Genomic DNA, 14,853 nt, shown 5'->3' on the forward strand with positions numbered 1-14,853 from the left:
AATCATATATGATCAATAATATAAATGTATACAAAAGAAAATAAATAACTACAAAATAATATACAAAAATATAAAGATACTACTACTACTACTACTGATAATAATAATAATAATAATAATACAATATAATAATGTGCAATAACTATAAATCCAGAGCGAAGTTAACGGTTTCAGAAATTCAAAGTAGCAGCGCTGAGTGCTGTGCTGTATTATGATGTGCTGTTTCTGATGAAAGCTGATTGTTCCAAACAACCCCCACTGAGACACCAGCACACTGTGTAGAAGGAGTGGCAATTAGGAACAGATGAACTTTGTCACCCTGAAGATCCCAGCGTCTCACCGTGGTAATATACGACTCCACAAAAATAGTCGGATTATTAGCACCTTGAGCCACAGATGGAAGCTCATCAAGAAAACGGCTCCGGCGCAGGTTGCTACTGCATCATTTAGTTGACTCCCTCAGCCCGCATAACCTGCCACAGGTGTTTACAAAGGTCGACCATGTATGTCGACGTCGGATTAAGAGGGCACTTTTTTTAATCATAAGAAGAGGCATGGTGGATCGGGATTTGATGAGTTGGTCCCCTCCAAAAGTTTTGGAACACCTCCACGTCTATTTTTCCTATAATAAGTCCAATTAATTCGTCCAAATCCATCCCAAAAATGTTAACACAAAAAACTTGTTTTTGTAATAGTTATACAGTTTTAGTTCACATGCAGAAAACTATTCAAAATGCATGAAAATGACAAATGAAAGGGTAAATGAACCTTTAATGGCACTTTTACTTGCAGTTCAGCGCATGCTAACAAGGACGTTTTGTGATTAAAATACATTAACAACACAGTTGGACCCACGCAGTGTAATAATAACACGACGAGACGCACGCCACATTGAACACAAACTGAGGCAAACATTTTTCGTCATTTTTTTACGTAAAATGATACCCTAACCGGAGTGTACGCTAACAGAGGTTCCACTGTATATGTGTGTTTTTTTGTTGTTGTGTTGTTCATATTGTTACATTGTTAATACAGCCTATTTGTGGTTTTGGCATTTGCTGATTTTTTTTCTTTTCTGTTATAAAATGTAAATATGTATATATACCTCGCCACTTGGCGGCTCGAACGTCGCTCCGCCACTCTATCGCGTTTAAAAAAGATCGCACTTTTGTGGTTGACTATGACCTATTATTAGTCAAAAAAATATAGAAATACAAGCCATGTAGTATTCTGGTCACTACACTTTTACTTTTACTTGCAGTAAAAGTAATGTTACATTAATAAGCGATTATCTTACATTACATTACCTTAAGGTGCAATATGGAGTCAGCCATGGATGCAAAGTCTGACATGACATAGTGAAAACAAGTCCTCCTCCCATTCCATGTGGAAGTGGTATGGTTGTGGCTTCTTTGTCCTTCTTCCCCACTCCGTTTCAAACCCTTTTAAGTTTAATATAAATAAATTGGAGGCTAGCTACTTAGCTCAGATGTTGTTATGCCTAAAGAATAATAGAAGAATAAACAAAGAATAATAGGAGTGTAAAGGTGACTATAGCGGTGTTATATCATGTCTACGAGGCTCTCATAATGTTAAAAAGCCATATTTAGATAGTCATCTGAAAATATTCAATTTATTTAAACTGAATCCTGTCGCGGCAATTCATTTATCAAGGGCAACAGGTACGCTTTTATCACAGCTATAAATGAGGGACGACTGTAGGCCAAAAATCATACATGTGTATTTAGTTAGTCAGTAGCTTACGCAGCAGCTCCAGCCTTCAAGCTAGACATAATTGGTGTCCTACAATAAAACATAGGTATTAAAATATTAGAATTGCACATTACTTACAGACAAGCGTATCAGAAAGTATTCCATATCAAAAAGTGTCCGGTATGCTCTGAATCGTTCAATTTGTATGCCTAACTACAATCACAATCTCGTCTCAATTCATTGTGACCACTAGGTGTCGCCAAAAAAACAACCACCGCCCGACTATTTCTGGTATCGTCAGTACGATGATGGAGACATGACCATCATCTGCTTTCAATACCATGTTGAGGATCATTCAAGAGGCTCACATGTGTCAACTTTCAGGTTGACTGTCCTGCACGCCAGATGGACAGGATATGCGTGTTTGACCTGCTCTCTACTGCTCATGTAGGTTGTGTTGCTGTGCTCCTTCCGTGTGAGTTCTCACCTGCTGCATGGAGAATGAAGCACGTGCCTCGGATTGTGATGTCAAGCGCATGCACGGTGGCGGAACGATTGCGATGATTGCTGTAATTCATTCATCTGCGTCAGCGCCAAGCTCCTTAAGCCTCTCCTGCGCTCTTCAGAGTTCGAGTGCCATTTGTTTTGTTTTGCTGTGTTCGGCGACAGACAAACGGTTAAAAAGCACATCGCCCAAGATTTAATCAGCGAACAGCTCATGCCGAGCCGTGCTACGAGCACACCGAATAGGGATCAAGCATGATGGCTGCGATTATAATTACAGTGCAATTATCCTGATTGTTTCATCATGATTGTCTGTGCGAGGGATCCGATGAGCAAATATTTGTCTCATATCATGATCTTTTTCTTCTTGTATAACGTGAATCTACACACCTCATTGTACGTATAGATTTGCAGGCCGAACGTAATGAAGCATCTGTGTCCCCCCCCCCCAATTTCTGTTTTACCGGCTCACTGATGCTGTAAAATGAACGCTTAGTGATACCTGCAGGTGTATTCACATCTAACGTCCAGATTGAGCGGCCCACTTGCAGTATTATACTTATATTGGGAACTCCTACACGTACATTATGTCAAGTCATTAAAAAGTGCTCTCCTGTTGCAGAAAGTGCCTCATATCATGGTGCAATCAGCCAGTGTTGAAGAAGGGATAAGTGCATGCCTTTCGGTAAGTTCTCCAGACTCGTGCACAGTCATTCTTCCTGAGAATGTAGAAGATGCGCCGTGAAGGCAAGGATTGAGCTAATATCTTGTGGTCACATGTTTACTTCAGGGGTTGGTGCATTTAAATACGCCACTCTTGCATTCATTCAGCTAAATGTTCATAAGGGAGATGATTTACTGTAAGCCGCTGGTGTCCAAAGTGCGGCCCGGTGGTCATTTTTGGCCCGCAGATTGTTTTTTTACTGGCACGCGGGATATTGTAGAACTAAAATGAATGTATTAGTAGAGAGTACGGGTGCCACAAGATCAAAACCTGACAAGATTTCTCGTTCAGAAAAACAATGTCTTTTGGGGATGATAAATTCATTAAATAATCACACAGTAAATGAAAAGGATCATTTTGCCGGCCTAAATGTGTTGCCATGTGCATGTGTGTCTGTTTTCCCCGTCTCTTGCCTCCAAACAGGCAGGAAGAGGGTTTCTTTTATTATGTCAGCTTTTCTAACTTTATTTTTCCTCATCACAGTATGAGATTATTCTTGTAAAATTGTGACTTTCTTGTTAGAGTAAAACTTTTTTCTCTTTTATGTATCACTATTTTGTGTATTATTTATTTATTAGGTCTCACTTTACAATAAGGCGCCCCAAAGTACACTAGTTATTGAGGAACTAATGAGTAGTGGCTAGGGTTATTATATTCTTGTAAAATTTCTGCTGATTTTTCCATTTTTGCTGTTGATTTTTTTTAGTTTTCCTTTTAAAATTAGATTTTTATAACCCGTATTTAGAAGGTCATAAAAAGGTGCTATGCTCTAACTACAAAAATATTCTATTTATAAATAAGAAATGGGGGGTTGGAGCCTAAAAATGTAACATTTCAAACGAGACTCAAGACACTAAAGTCCCACGTCTTCTTTTTTCATTATGAGTCGCACTGTAGTGCTTTTATTTTTGAAAGATTTGCTTGCTTTAACATGGTTAACACGTTGTCATGGTTGCCCTGCAGGGTCCTATAAATGAATACAACCCTCCAGACATCCCAACAGAGAGTCCCAAAGCTTTGCCTTTTCCTTCACCAATCATCTCCGAGACAGAAGACTCCACTTGGAGCTCAGCGAGCAAAGCATCGAGTGGTTACATTTCCACCAGCATCTCCACAACGACGCTGTCGGATGTCTACACGCTGAGCTGGGACCTCCCTCCGCTGTCTGGCCACGGCATGACGGATGAAGAAGAAAAAGTGGCGGAGGGATTCCCTGACAGTAATGTTGGATCAGAACCTCAGGAGTCTCTGCAGGCAGCTGTGAAGAACTCAGAACTAAACGATGATTCCAATCAGAATCACCAAAAACCAAATCCATCCCCATTAGTGCAGGAAGTAGAGGAACCAGATCCATTTGTAGAGTCCAAGTGTCGGACCAAGCCAGCACCATTGGCGACTGACTCTGTGGAATCGAAACAATTCCGGCTGGAGAACCAAACCAAACCGAAAGAGCCACCAGAAACAGACTCTAAACCAAAGACCGCCATCACAGAAAGTGTTCAGGTGGATGTGAAGGAATCCACGAAACCACGCGTGTTGGAGAGCAACAAAGAGGCCGAGCAAGATCACGCTCCAGTCTCAACCCACATTTCCAATGCACTTCCCTCTCGGTCATTGAAGGATTCTGATCCACTCTCCTCATCCCAGGAACAACCCCCTGCCAAAGCCTCACACTCCAATGGTACCGCCATCCCAGATTCGTCTTCATCCACTGAGGAGGTCCACCTAGAAGCACCGGCCGACACATCTGCGGCAAAAACTCCCGCATCTGCGGTCAACACCTTCAAGATCCAAAAAGTCCAGTCATCAGACCTCAAGTCCTTCCGGCGTATCCTCGGTGAGCCTGGTCAGACGGAGCAGGCCGGCAGTTCTGAGAAATCAGAACCCAACCTATCCGAGCCGTTGGAGCTCATCTTGGACTGCGAGGAAGGAGAAGCAGCTGCTGCAGCCACTCTGCCTGACTGGTTGAAAGAAGGCGAATTTGTGACGGTTGGCGCCAATAAAAGCGGCACCGTGCGCTACGTGGGACCCACAGATTTTGCACAGGGCACGTGGGTGGGAGTGGAACTGGAGGTACCTGCAGGTGAGTGGAAACCGCTCTGGACTTGCATTTGTCCGTTTACCTTCTGGAAAACGATAACGTCGTAAGTAAGACCGTTATTTTTCATGCCGTTACTCCGAGCGCGGCTTGTGAATGGTACCAGGTGTCCCTAAAGTCTGGACTTACAGTATAAACACATAATATACATACAGTATAGAAATTAAAATTAAAATAAATAAAACCACATTAATAATTAGTTCTATTCCATTTTCTTCCGCTTATCCGGGTATGGGTCACAGAGGCAGCAGTCTTATCTCCAGCCAACTCTTCCAGCTCTACCGGGAGGACCCGAAGACGTTCCCAGGCCAGCTGTGAGACATAATCCCTCCAGCTTGTCCTCGGTCTGCCCCGGGGCCCTCCTACTGGCTGCGCATGTCCGGAACGCCTCACCAGGCATTCGGAGTAGATGCCCGAGCCACCTCAACTGGCTCCTCTCGATGTGAAGGAGCAGAGGCTCTACTCTGAGCTCCTCACCCTACCACTTAGGGTGAGTCCAGCCACCCTACACTTGTATCTGCAACCCCGTTCTTTCAGTCACGACCCAAAGCTCATGACCGTAGGTGAGGGAACATAAGTCGACCGGTAAATTGAGAGCTTTGCCTTCTGTCTCAGCTCTCTCGTCACCAGCGACCGTATTACTGCAGGCGCTCCAACCTTCCCTCACTCATGAACAAGACCCCGAGATACTGGAACTCCTCCACTTGGGGCAAGGTCTTGCTCCCAACCGCACTGAGAACCATGGCCTCAGATTTGGAGGTGCTGAGTCAAATGCTGAAGGTCACAGCCCGATGAGGCCATCAGGACCACAACGTCTGCGAATAGCAGAGACTTGGAGGTGTAGTAGGAGCCCTCGGGGTCCAACGGGAGGCTCCTGCCCCCATGATCCAACCTTGGCTAAGCAGAAGAAGACTGATGGATGGTTCTGGAGTGGATGGTGTTGGACCTCAGTGGTTCCACGGTGGTTTAAAGACTGTTCTTGCAGAAATGATTGTCAGGTTTCTGTGTGTGTCACCAGGAAAGAATGATGGTTCCGTAGGCGGCAAGCACTACTTCCACTGCAACCCTGGCTACGGAGTACTCGTCCGGCCAGACCGCGTGAGCCGCGGCGGGGCCAAACGCCGTCGCCAGCAGCAGAAGCGTCGCAGCGCCAACTTGTCTGGATCCACCTCCAACTTGGCGGCCCTCACGGCTCTAGCCAAAGGTGAGGGTGCATCATCATCATCATCATCAGCTTGCAACAGTGGAGAGGACCGCAAGTGCTGAGAGGGTTGGACTTGGCTAATTCAAAACGTAGCGGCTACTGCATGTGAGCAATGAGGTAAGCGTTGCAGGTGTGGAGGCGTCATCTAGCTTAACTATTTCTACATCTGTAGACAGACCTTATCCTTTCTCCTTGTAGGGTTTCACTTTCACTTCACGCTGGATGTGTTCGTCCAGTGACGGTCGTAAAACTAACGCTTTTTAATTGTGTTATTATTATTATTATGGTAGATTTTATGAAAGTTTACCACTCCATGTTTTTCTAAGTTACTTTCATGTGTTTTTCTGTGTGTGCCTTAACGTGACACTCGTGGAGCGCTCCCAAGGAACTGTGCACAAAGCACTTTTTATATCGTCTAGTAACACATTTTCTCACAAATGACATTTTTTATCAGCTTATGTACTTTGACAAAATGTGTCTGTTTTCTTTGATAAATTGACCGGACTCATTTGTTCAACCGTGTGATCTCATTCGATTGTAACATTTACAGTGGATCAGCAAACACAACACAACACACACAATGCAATCTGTTGATCAAATAAATGAAACCATTACATCAGCAGTACCATATTATGTATTTATATCATATTTGTTAATGCATGTTTGTTGCATGTGCGTCTAGACTTTCAGGCCACCCTGTACAATGTATTGTAATTGATGTAAACCGCAATCACCTACGTGGTCATAGTTTTTATTTAAAAATACATATGCAGTACCTCACAAAAGTGAGTACACCCCCAACATTTCAGCACTCATTTTTAGTACAGTCAATCTTCTCAAGACACAACAGTATAGAAATACAACTTTTAAGAGTGGAGAGTAGTTATGTGGCTGCAAAATAATTGCGTGCTTACGGTCAAGCATGGCGGTGGTAGTGTCATCCTGGGGGAGGGCACTGGGGAGCTGCGGTACAAATGAGGGGAAACATGAATTTGGTCGCTGACATGTGAGGAGTGTACCCACCGTAAGACAGAACTGGTCGTAAGCCCGAAGGAGGTTTCATTGATATAGCTTTATTCTCTTGTACATGATATATATATATATATATATATATGTATGTGTATATATATATATATATATATCATACTAAAACAAACACAAGTTAAAAAAATGAACAAAGAAACTGTACAAAAATGTATATATACTACATCTTAATTACAGAACAGTCTACTGTCCAAAAAAGGCACTAAATTCCAAAATGGGCAATACAGTAAAAGTGAACATAAACTATCGTTTGAGATTGATACAACAGCATTCAGTCCTCTTTTTCTCAGCTATATTGGGATGAAGTGTTACGCACTGGGGACACATTAGGGACATGTAACATGGAGACCCTGGCGTACCACGAGAGGACATCCCTGGAGAAGAAGAAGAAGCACTACTATCGGAGTACATTTTGATGCCGGATGAGGGGTGGGGGCTGGGGGTGTGTGTGGGTGGGCCACATATGCTTCAGCAACGCCTGCAGTTTTCCGGGAGACATGTCATCTCATTCAAGACTTTAGCACCTGTCCGTCCCCTTATCTGTCAAGCTTAAACGCTGATGGATGGAAAAGTGGACTGCTCTTCTTTTCTTTGTACAGTCCCCACAGCAGTTCCCCCCCCCAACGTGTCTCAAAGCCAGCGTAAAGTGACCGACTTTCTCCAGTCTTTATGCCAGGGGTGTCCAAACCTTTCCCACAAGGGCCACATGCATAGTGAAACATGAAAGGGTGCAGGGGCCACTTTGATATTTTGTACAGCAACACGTGTGGATACGCTAAGACGTTATACAGTTAATATTTCAATGCACCTCGGCTTTGTCATGCAGGTGAAAAAGCACAACCTCGCTCTTTGCTCTTTTTTTGCTGTTGTATTTTTCATATTCTACTTGTACATATTCCCTTTAAAACATTTGGACTTTTATTCCCAAAATAATATAACTTTTATAACTTTATTTATTGTTTTATTTGTCATAATATTATGACTTTTAAAAAAACAACTTATTTTTTTTTAATTTTCTATTACAACTCTGCGACTAACATGACATTTTTCTGCATATTACCGGTTTATTCTCATCACATTTTGACTTTATTCTTGTAAAATTACAGCTATTTTCCCCCTTTTATGCTGTGTTTTTATTTTTCCAACTATTTCAACTGTCGTCTTGTAAATTTTCTTCTCCTATTTCGATTTATTCCCATATTATAACTTCCTCCCTATCCTAATTTTCCAAAAATGACAGCTTTTTTTTTGGTTTGTTTCCAATATTACGCACTTTTTTTTTCCTTTAATATGTCAACTTCATGCTACTAAAATGATATTGTTCCTCATATTACCTGAATTTCATAAATTACTTTCTCATGACTTGTTTTAATATTTACATTTTATTCCCATGCGTTTTTGACCTTATTCCCATAACTTTTTCCCCATCCTAATTTTCAAAAAATTGCAGCTTTTTTTTGTTTGTTTCCAATATTATGACAAAAAAAGGTTCAACTTTATTCTAATAAATTTTTCACGTGATATTAAATTCTCAAAATTATGTCTTTTTTTCATGTGATTAAAAACATTTTTAATATTTAGATTTTATTCTTCTAAAATGACTGCATTTTTCCATTCTTTTTTTTTTTTTTTTTTTTTAAGTTTACTTGTTAAATTACATTTTTAGAATGTGCCCCCGGGCCGCACTTTGGACACCCCTGCTTTACGCAGACTGAGAATGCCACACACACCCCAAACTCCACGGTCAAATCTTCCAAAGTAGCCAAGTCGAAACTGAGCCAACGAGGTTTTTTCAGTTTTCAGGAGTCGTCGCTGCTCACAAAATAGGCAACACGACAATTTCCCGTGGAGTTTGGTGTTCCAAGGTGACGGCAGCCAGCCGTTTCAGCAAGGCATTTTTTGAGGGGGGCGGGGGGCTGGGGAATACGAGACTCCATCTTGACGGTCTCTTTTTGTAAGGTGCATCGTCATTCGTCTTCCATTAAACACCTCAAACACAAACGGGGGAGCGTTTAACAGTAAATATGTGGAAATAATCAGAAAACCAAAATAAAGTCTGGAGAACATAAATACAATAAGCATGTTTCATTTCAAAACATTTTGTACATTAGCCTTAAAAATGAGTATAAATACACACACATATATATATATATATATATATATATATTTTTTTTTTTTAACCCTAAAATCCTTTTTTAATCCTTTTTGAATTGCAGGTCCCTGTACGAGTCATCACCTCATACATATTGAAGATGTACATTGAAGCCCAAAGCTTGGCAATATTCCATAAAGCCATGAGGGAAAAACACAATAAAACACGTGTTGTCGTTAATACCACAGTATAGGATGTCCAAATTAGACTATTTCATTCCATTTTAAACGAAAATGACATAACTGGCCCAGTACTCCAAAAGCAACACAACGAGGGTTAAGGAAGAGGTTCACACTTTGGGGAAAAATGCTAAGTCATTTAAGAAAGAAAAAGACTGGAGAGGGTTTAAAAAATGTGGTAAAAGTATCACCCAAAAATATAGTTTCAATTTAAAAATACTTATTTCCTCGGTTGATAAGCGTTTAAGGTTTAAATGTTAACTTTAACATGACCGGACGGTACCCAGTCTTTCCCATACATTCATTTATGTGTGGCGGCCCGCCACACATGCATCGGGACCACCACAGATAGATTTGGCACAACTTTTTTTTTTAAAGAAAATATTGTAGAATTTTAGATGTAGATTCTTCATGTCATATTTTATACTCCGCTCTAATACTGCTGCAGTCATCTTGTTGTGTGTCTTCACTACAATGTCAAAAAAAAAGTTTGTGTACATGCGAAAATCTTTTCACTAGCGTTTTAAAAATCTGAAAAACAAAATTAAATGAGTGCATTTATTTAGTTGTTGTGGTAGAATTCAGGTTAATTCTGCCAGTTTTTTATTGCAACACTTATTTTGCACTGAACAGACTGTGTGCGTGTTTTAATGTTGTGTAATTAGACAGTTACGCCGTTGCTTAGCAATAATGAGGAAGTCAACAATACTACAACACATGTTGACATACACGCACCCATTTTTCAACAATGGATGTCGACGCCTTTAACGGAACTTGTTAGTAATACAAAGAACGTGACGGAGCGGGACCTGATGAGTTGGTCCAGACGGTTGGGGGGGTGGGGGGGTTTGGGGGGTCCACTGTAATATAAAAGTTGTATGGACACCCCTTCTAAACAAGCTTCAATGAAGATCAACACAAATGAGCATTTCCCCAGAGTGTAAATCCATTCCTTCTAGTCAAAAGATGCCGAGCTCAGTTTCACTGAAAACCTGCCGAGTCATCAGGAAGAGGCTCGTGCTTTAACCGTCCTTTGACCTTAAATACCGAGCCGTGTGCGGAGTACTGCTTCATTTTAAAAGTGGTGCTTTTACCTTTGAGGCTAGTTCGATTTGCATATTCCACATATAGTTGAAGTTGGATTTCATTTACATCATCGCTTACCAAATCTCATTATAGAGGCATAGAAGGAGTATGTTTTGGCGATTATATCTCCAGCCTCTGTTAGCGGCCGGCTGTACTTGGGCCGGCATTGCACATCACGCTGGCCCCGGGGGAGCATTCGCCCACAAAAACAAGAGGATAAATGACTTTGGATGCCCGTGGAGGTCGTGGGCAGACCAGCCTGGGGCGACGAGCGCCGTCTTTGAGCCGGCCTCATCCCGGCATCTGTTACCTTTGGCATGGATGGCGTTAAAACAAAGCACAGTTTCTATGATTAGATAGCTTACGCTTGCTTGATTATCACATTGACCCAAAAAGCTCATTCTTCATTGCCTCCAGCACTTCATAAAGTCACTGACAAGCTCAAACATCAAGGCAAACATGATTGAGGAGCCAGTCGCCATTTGGGGGTTTCCATCCTAATCCCTTCTGTTGTTGAATAGAAAAAAAAGAAAAAAAGAAGTCACGTTGAAGTACGATTCATGAGTCCCGACATGCAAAACCGTCCTGCAGTGAGATTCCAAAAAAGTTGTGGTTCAAATTAAGGCAAAGTTTGCATTAAACAGCAGAAAATGACAACTTTTCACAGGGCGGGGACTAGGGATGGTCTGATCCCATCTGTCTAAATCTGTGTTAGTGAGCATTCATAATCCAGCCACCAAGATGCAGATTAGACAGAATTTATTGCACAGGTGTGCCTTAGGCTGGCCACAATAAAAGGCCACTCCAAAATGTGCAGTTTTGTCACACAGCACGAAAAAGATCAATTTAACGTTGCGCTACGTGCCGTAAACAGACGCACTGTAGCACAGCCAATTAGCCTAGCCTAGTCATGGTGTTAACTGTGTGGCGTGTGACGAGAGCGCCTCAAGGGGAGACATGAAGATTTTCCAGTCAAATAGTGTCCATGCCACAACGAGGCTGCATTTCTCTGTGCACCCGCCTTAAGCATTCCTGGCAACGTTTGTACTTGAACAAAAGGGAAATTTCCCCCAAAAATGAGGGAAATTCTGGTCCTCCCACCAGGATTTCTACCAGCACCTGTCCACACCGAGGAAATTTTTTCTTGCATTTTTTGCGTGCTTGTTAAGTCATATTACTGCCGGAATTTGAATTCCTTTTTCATTTGTTTTAAACTTTTGCACAAAGTTTCACTTCATTCGATTTTACAGTGGAACCTTGGTTAGCGTCATTAATTCGTTCCAGAAGGTCCGACTCCAACCGAAACGGACACAAACCAAATCAATTTTTCCCAGAAGAAATAACGTACACCCAATTAGTCCGTTCTAAAAAGCCCAAAATGTTAACACAAAACACATTTTTGGAATTCTACAATTATAGTTTGACGTGCAAATAACTGATGAATGAAGGGGATAAACGAACATTTAAGGTTACTTTTGCCTTCGTCAAAGACACGATATGGCCGCGAGATCATCACCTTCCTCTTCAACACCACCCTCCCGTTTTGCCGTGACTGATTTCTTGAATTCAATAGTGTTTCTCACTAGTGATGTGAGGATCAATACTGAAATATCGATTCTGCCAATACCAGCTTTTCATGCTCTAAAGTCGATTCTCAAATGAAAATATCAATATTTCAATTTGAGATACTGTTTGAAACATTTGTCTGTTGGCGTACATTGTCAACATTAACCGAAAAACACGCTAACCGGGGTTTACGCCGAGGTTCCACTGTTATGAATCTCTGGAAGGCGCCGTTTACCCCGCCTCTCGCCCAAAGTCAGCTGGGATAGGCTCCAGCATACCCCAGTGACCCTTGTGAGGATCCCAGGACAAGCGGCATAGAAAATGGATGGATGGAAGGTGCTGGTAGGTCTGGTGACTGACCAAAAATGCGATGTGTGCTTAAATCATCTTGTGGGCGATTTCATGTCTTCCTTCAGGGGAAATATATTTTTTTGATATCTATGTTAAGTACAGTAGATCCTTACCAATCTATTACTATAACAGAAAAAGGAGCAGTATCAGATATGGAAAAGTGGTATCGGGCCATCCCTAGCGGGGACTGGACACCGCTGCCTGCCAATCAAATCTGGACTGCAGCAGCACCACAAACAGAGACGCTCTCCATGCCTCCGAGGTTTCTCTTGCCATTCATTGCACTATGAAGAGGAGGTGAGTTGGGAGAGTAGCCAGGTAGGTAGGTAGGTAGGTAGGTAGGTAGCACACCTGTAGGTTAGACTGACTGAGAACAATTGAGAACCAAATATCTTATATACAGTACACTTTTTTTTTAGTTTTCTTTTTCTTTTTTTTTTTTTGAGGTTGACGGTGAGTTAGACTGAGTGAGTCGGCTCAGACGACCAGGCTGCAGAGGTAAAGGAGGAGGAGGAGTGTGGGTGAGGAAGAGTAAAAGAGAGGAGGTATCCTGGGAGGAGGAGGGTGGGGGGTCGGAAGTAGGACTAGAACCACAGATTTTGGTTATGGGAGACGGCAAGACCCCTCCCCCCGTAGTTTTTAGGGATACTAGGTTGTATCCTTTGTCTTTAATTGTATGATTAGATAAGATTTGAGGTTAGTGTGGGCAGCCATTCATATTAGTTTTAGGAAGGAGATGCGATAGCTTCTTTCATCCTCCTTCCCTTTTCCCTCTCATTACTTCCTCCCCTCTCGCAACTTCCCTGTGCGGTTCAATCGTCCTCCAGAGCCTCGGTCTTGATGTCGCCGGGGACTCCTCCGGTTCTGGACAGGGCCAGGATGGTGTGGTTGACAGCCGCCATCTCCACAGCCAAGGAGATGGGGTCCTGGTGCTCGCTGTGAGCGGCGCTGTCATCCTGGGAGGGAGGATGACCGGGGCTGAGTAAGTGCTCTGATATGTACGTCACCACTAGGGGTGCTGTGAGCCCGCAGCTTCGCAGATTTTTGATCAAAACATTATGCACACTCGCACACTTCCCCGATAAGTTACCCAGCCGGCCTTGTGGGTTAAGCATTACTATAGAATATTATTGCTTGACATGTATATTAGTATGTAAGGGTTTATTGCGTAACCCTCATAGTCCGTCTGGTGCAGTTCCATTGTTTGTTCCACGTGTGTTACGTGTTGTTTTTGGGTTATTTTGAGGGTGGAGTTTGGTTTAATGACCTCCTTTTGGCTAAATAGGCATAGGTCAAAATTACTCGCGTTTTTTTCCGGTATTCGTGGGGGGTCTGAGAACGCTATACTTGGAACTTGATGGCCAACTGGATTTAGTGGCATATTAACTAAAGATGCAAAGTGTGAAGACAACCATGGCGTATCTTCCCCCCCAAAAGTTAATAACGGTTTATGGTCATGTCATAAAAATTAGTACTGTTTTTTTCCCACGTGACTCTGAGGCACCCCCTAATTGGTTGTACTCAAAATGCTTACAGATATCAGCAATATTGTACAATTATTAGCCGCATACAGAAAAATATCGAAGAATGCGGGGGGACTTTGATACATTTAAGATGCTAAAACCAATATATGCTATCTGACCAAAATATCTTAGCTTTGTGCTGTAGGTCACACAGAAAATGTGTGTAATGCCTAAAAATACATCTCATTAATAATGAATTTTATTTTTACAATATGCTGAGGGCCAATAAAAAAACGAAAAACAGACCAAAACTGCCCCCCAACCCCCGGGCCGCGCTTTGGACACGCGTGCATTAGACAAATAGTCAGTGACTTATGGGTAAAGGCGTTTGGCCTGATGGCAACCATGTTCTTCAACCAATCTTGCTCAAATTTGACAGACACGTGCTCCTCCGTCCCCTAAAAGTGTGTACTAAATTTACAGATTTGATTACTGAAATTTCCAGTCAGTCTGACTTATGGTGTTTCTTCACAACTCCACAATGTGGTTTATTTGTCATAAAAATAATAGCACAGGCAACACAGTCGGGGAGCATGTTTAGCCACATTTTCACCCTTTTGTGTGCAGCGGTTCAGGAGTAGTAGGGGTACATGACCTGATTATTCTGGATGTCTGACCAACTTGAATTGCAGGTGGTTGAATCGTTCTTGTTGTCCAGCTTGGCTAAATAGTGAGTTCTTTGTAGCACTTTGAGTATAAGCTGCAATTC

The 14,853-nt window shown here is 42.2% G+C and overlaps 2 protein-coding genes across 9 annotated transcripts in view; one reads left to right on the plus strand and one right to left on the minus strand.

Annotated features, from left to right (window-relative positions):
* LOC129172043 (kinesin-like protein KIF13B) overlaps positions 1-6,689 on the plus strand; it is a 37,350-nt gene extending 30,661 nt beyond the window's left edge. For 6 of the 7 annotated variants that reach the window (XM_054761373.1, XM_054761375.1, XM_054761377.1 and 3 more), the window contains 3 exons: positions 2,840-2,902; positions 3,905-5,024; positions 6,058-6,689. In XM_054761373.1, coding sequence (XP_054617348.1) covers positions 2,840-2,902; positions 3,905-5,024; positions 6,058-6,305 — 1,431 coding nt within the window. In that variant the 3' untranslated portion in view covers positions 6,306-6,689. The remainder of the gene's footprint in view (positions 1-2,839; positions 2,903-3,904; positions 5,025-6,057) is intronic. The other variant, XR_008566900.1, reaches the window with a different exon arrangement.
* hmbox1b (homeobox containing 1 b) overlaps positions 91-14,853 on the minus strand; it is a 35,593-nt gene continuing 20,830 nt past the window's right edge. The window contains exon 10 of one of the 2 annotated variants that reach the window (XM_054761382.1): positions 91-13,577. In XM_054761382.1, coding sequence (XP_054617357.1) covers positions 13,434-13,577 — 144 coding nt within the window. In that variant the 3' untranslated portion in view covers positions 91-13,433. The remainder of the gene's footprint in view (positions 13,578-14,853) is intronic. The other variant, XM_054761381.1, reaches the window with a different exon arrangement.

The sequence above is a fragment of the Dunckerocampus dactyliophorus genome, chromosome 19 (genome assembly GCF_027744805.1).
Source record: "Dunckerocampus dactyliophorus isolate RoL2022-P2 chromosome 19, RoL_Ddac_1.1, whole genome shotgun sequence".
Taxonomy (NCBI): Eukaryota; Metazoa; Chordata; class Actinopteri; order Syngnathiformes; family Syngnathidae; genus Dunckerocampus; species Dunckerocampus dactyliophorus.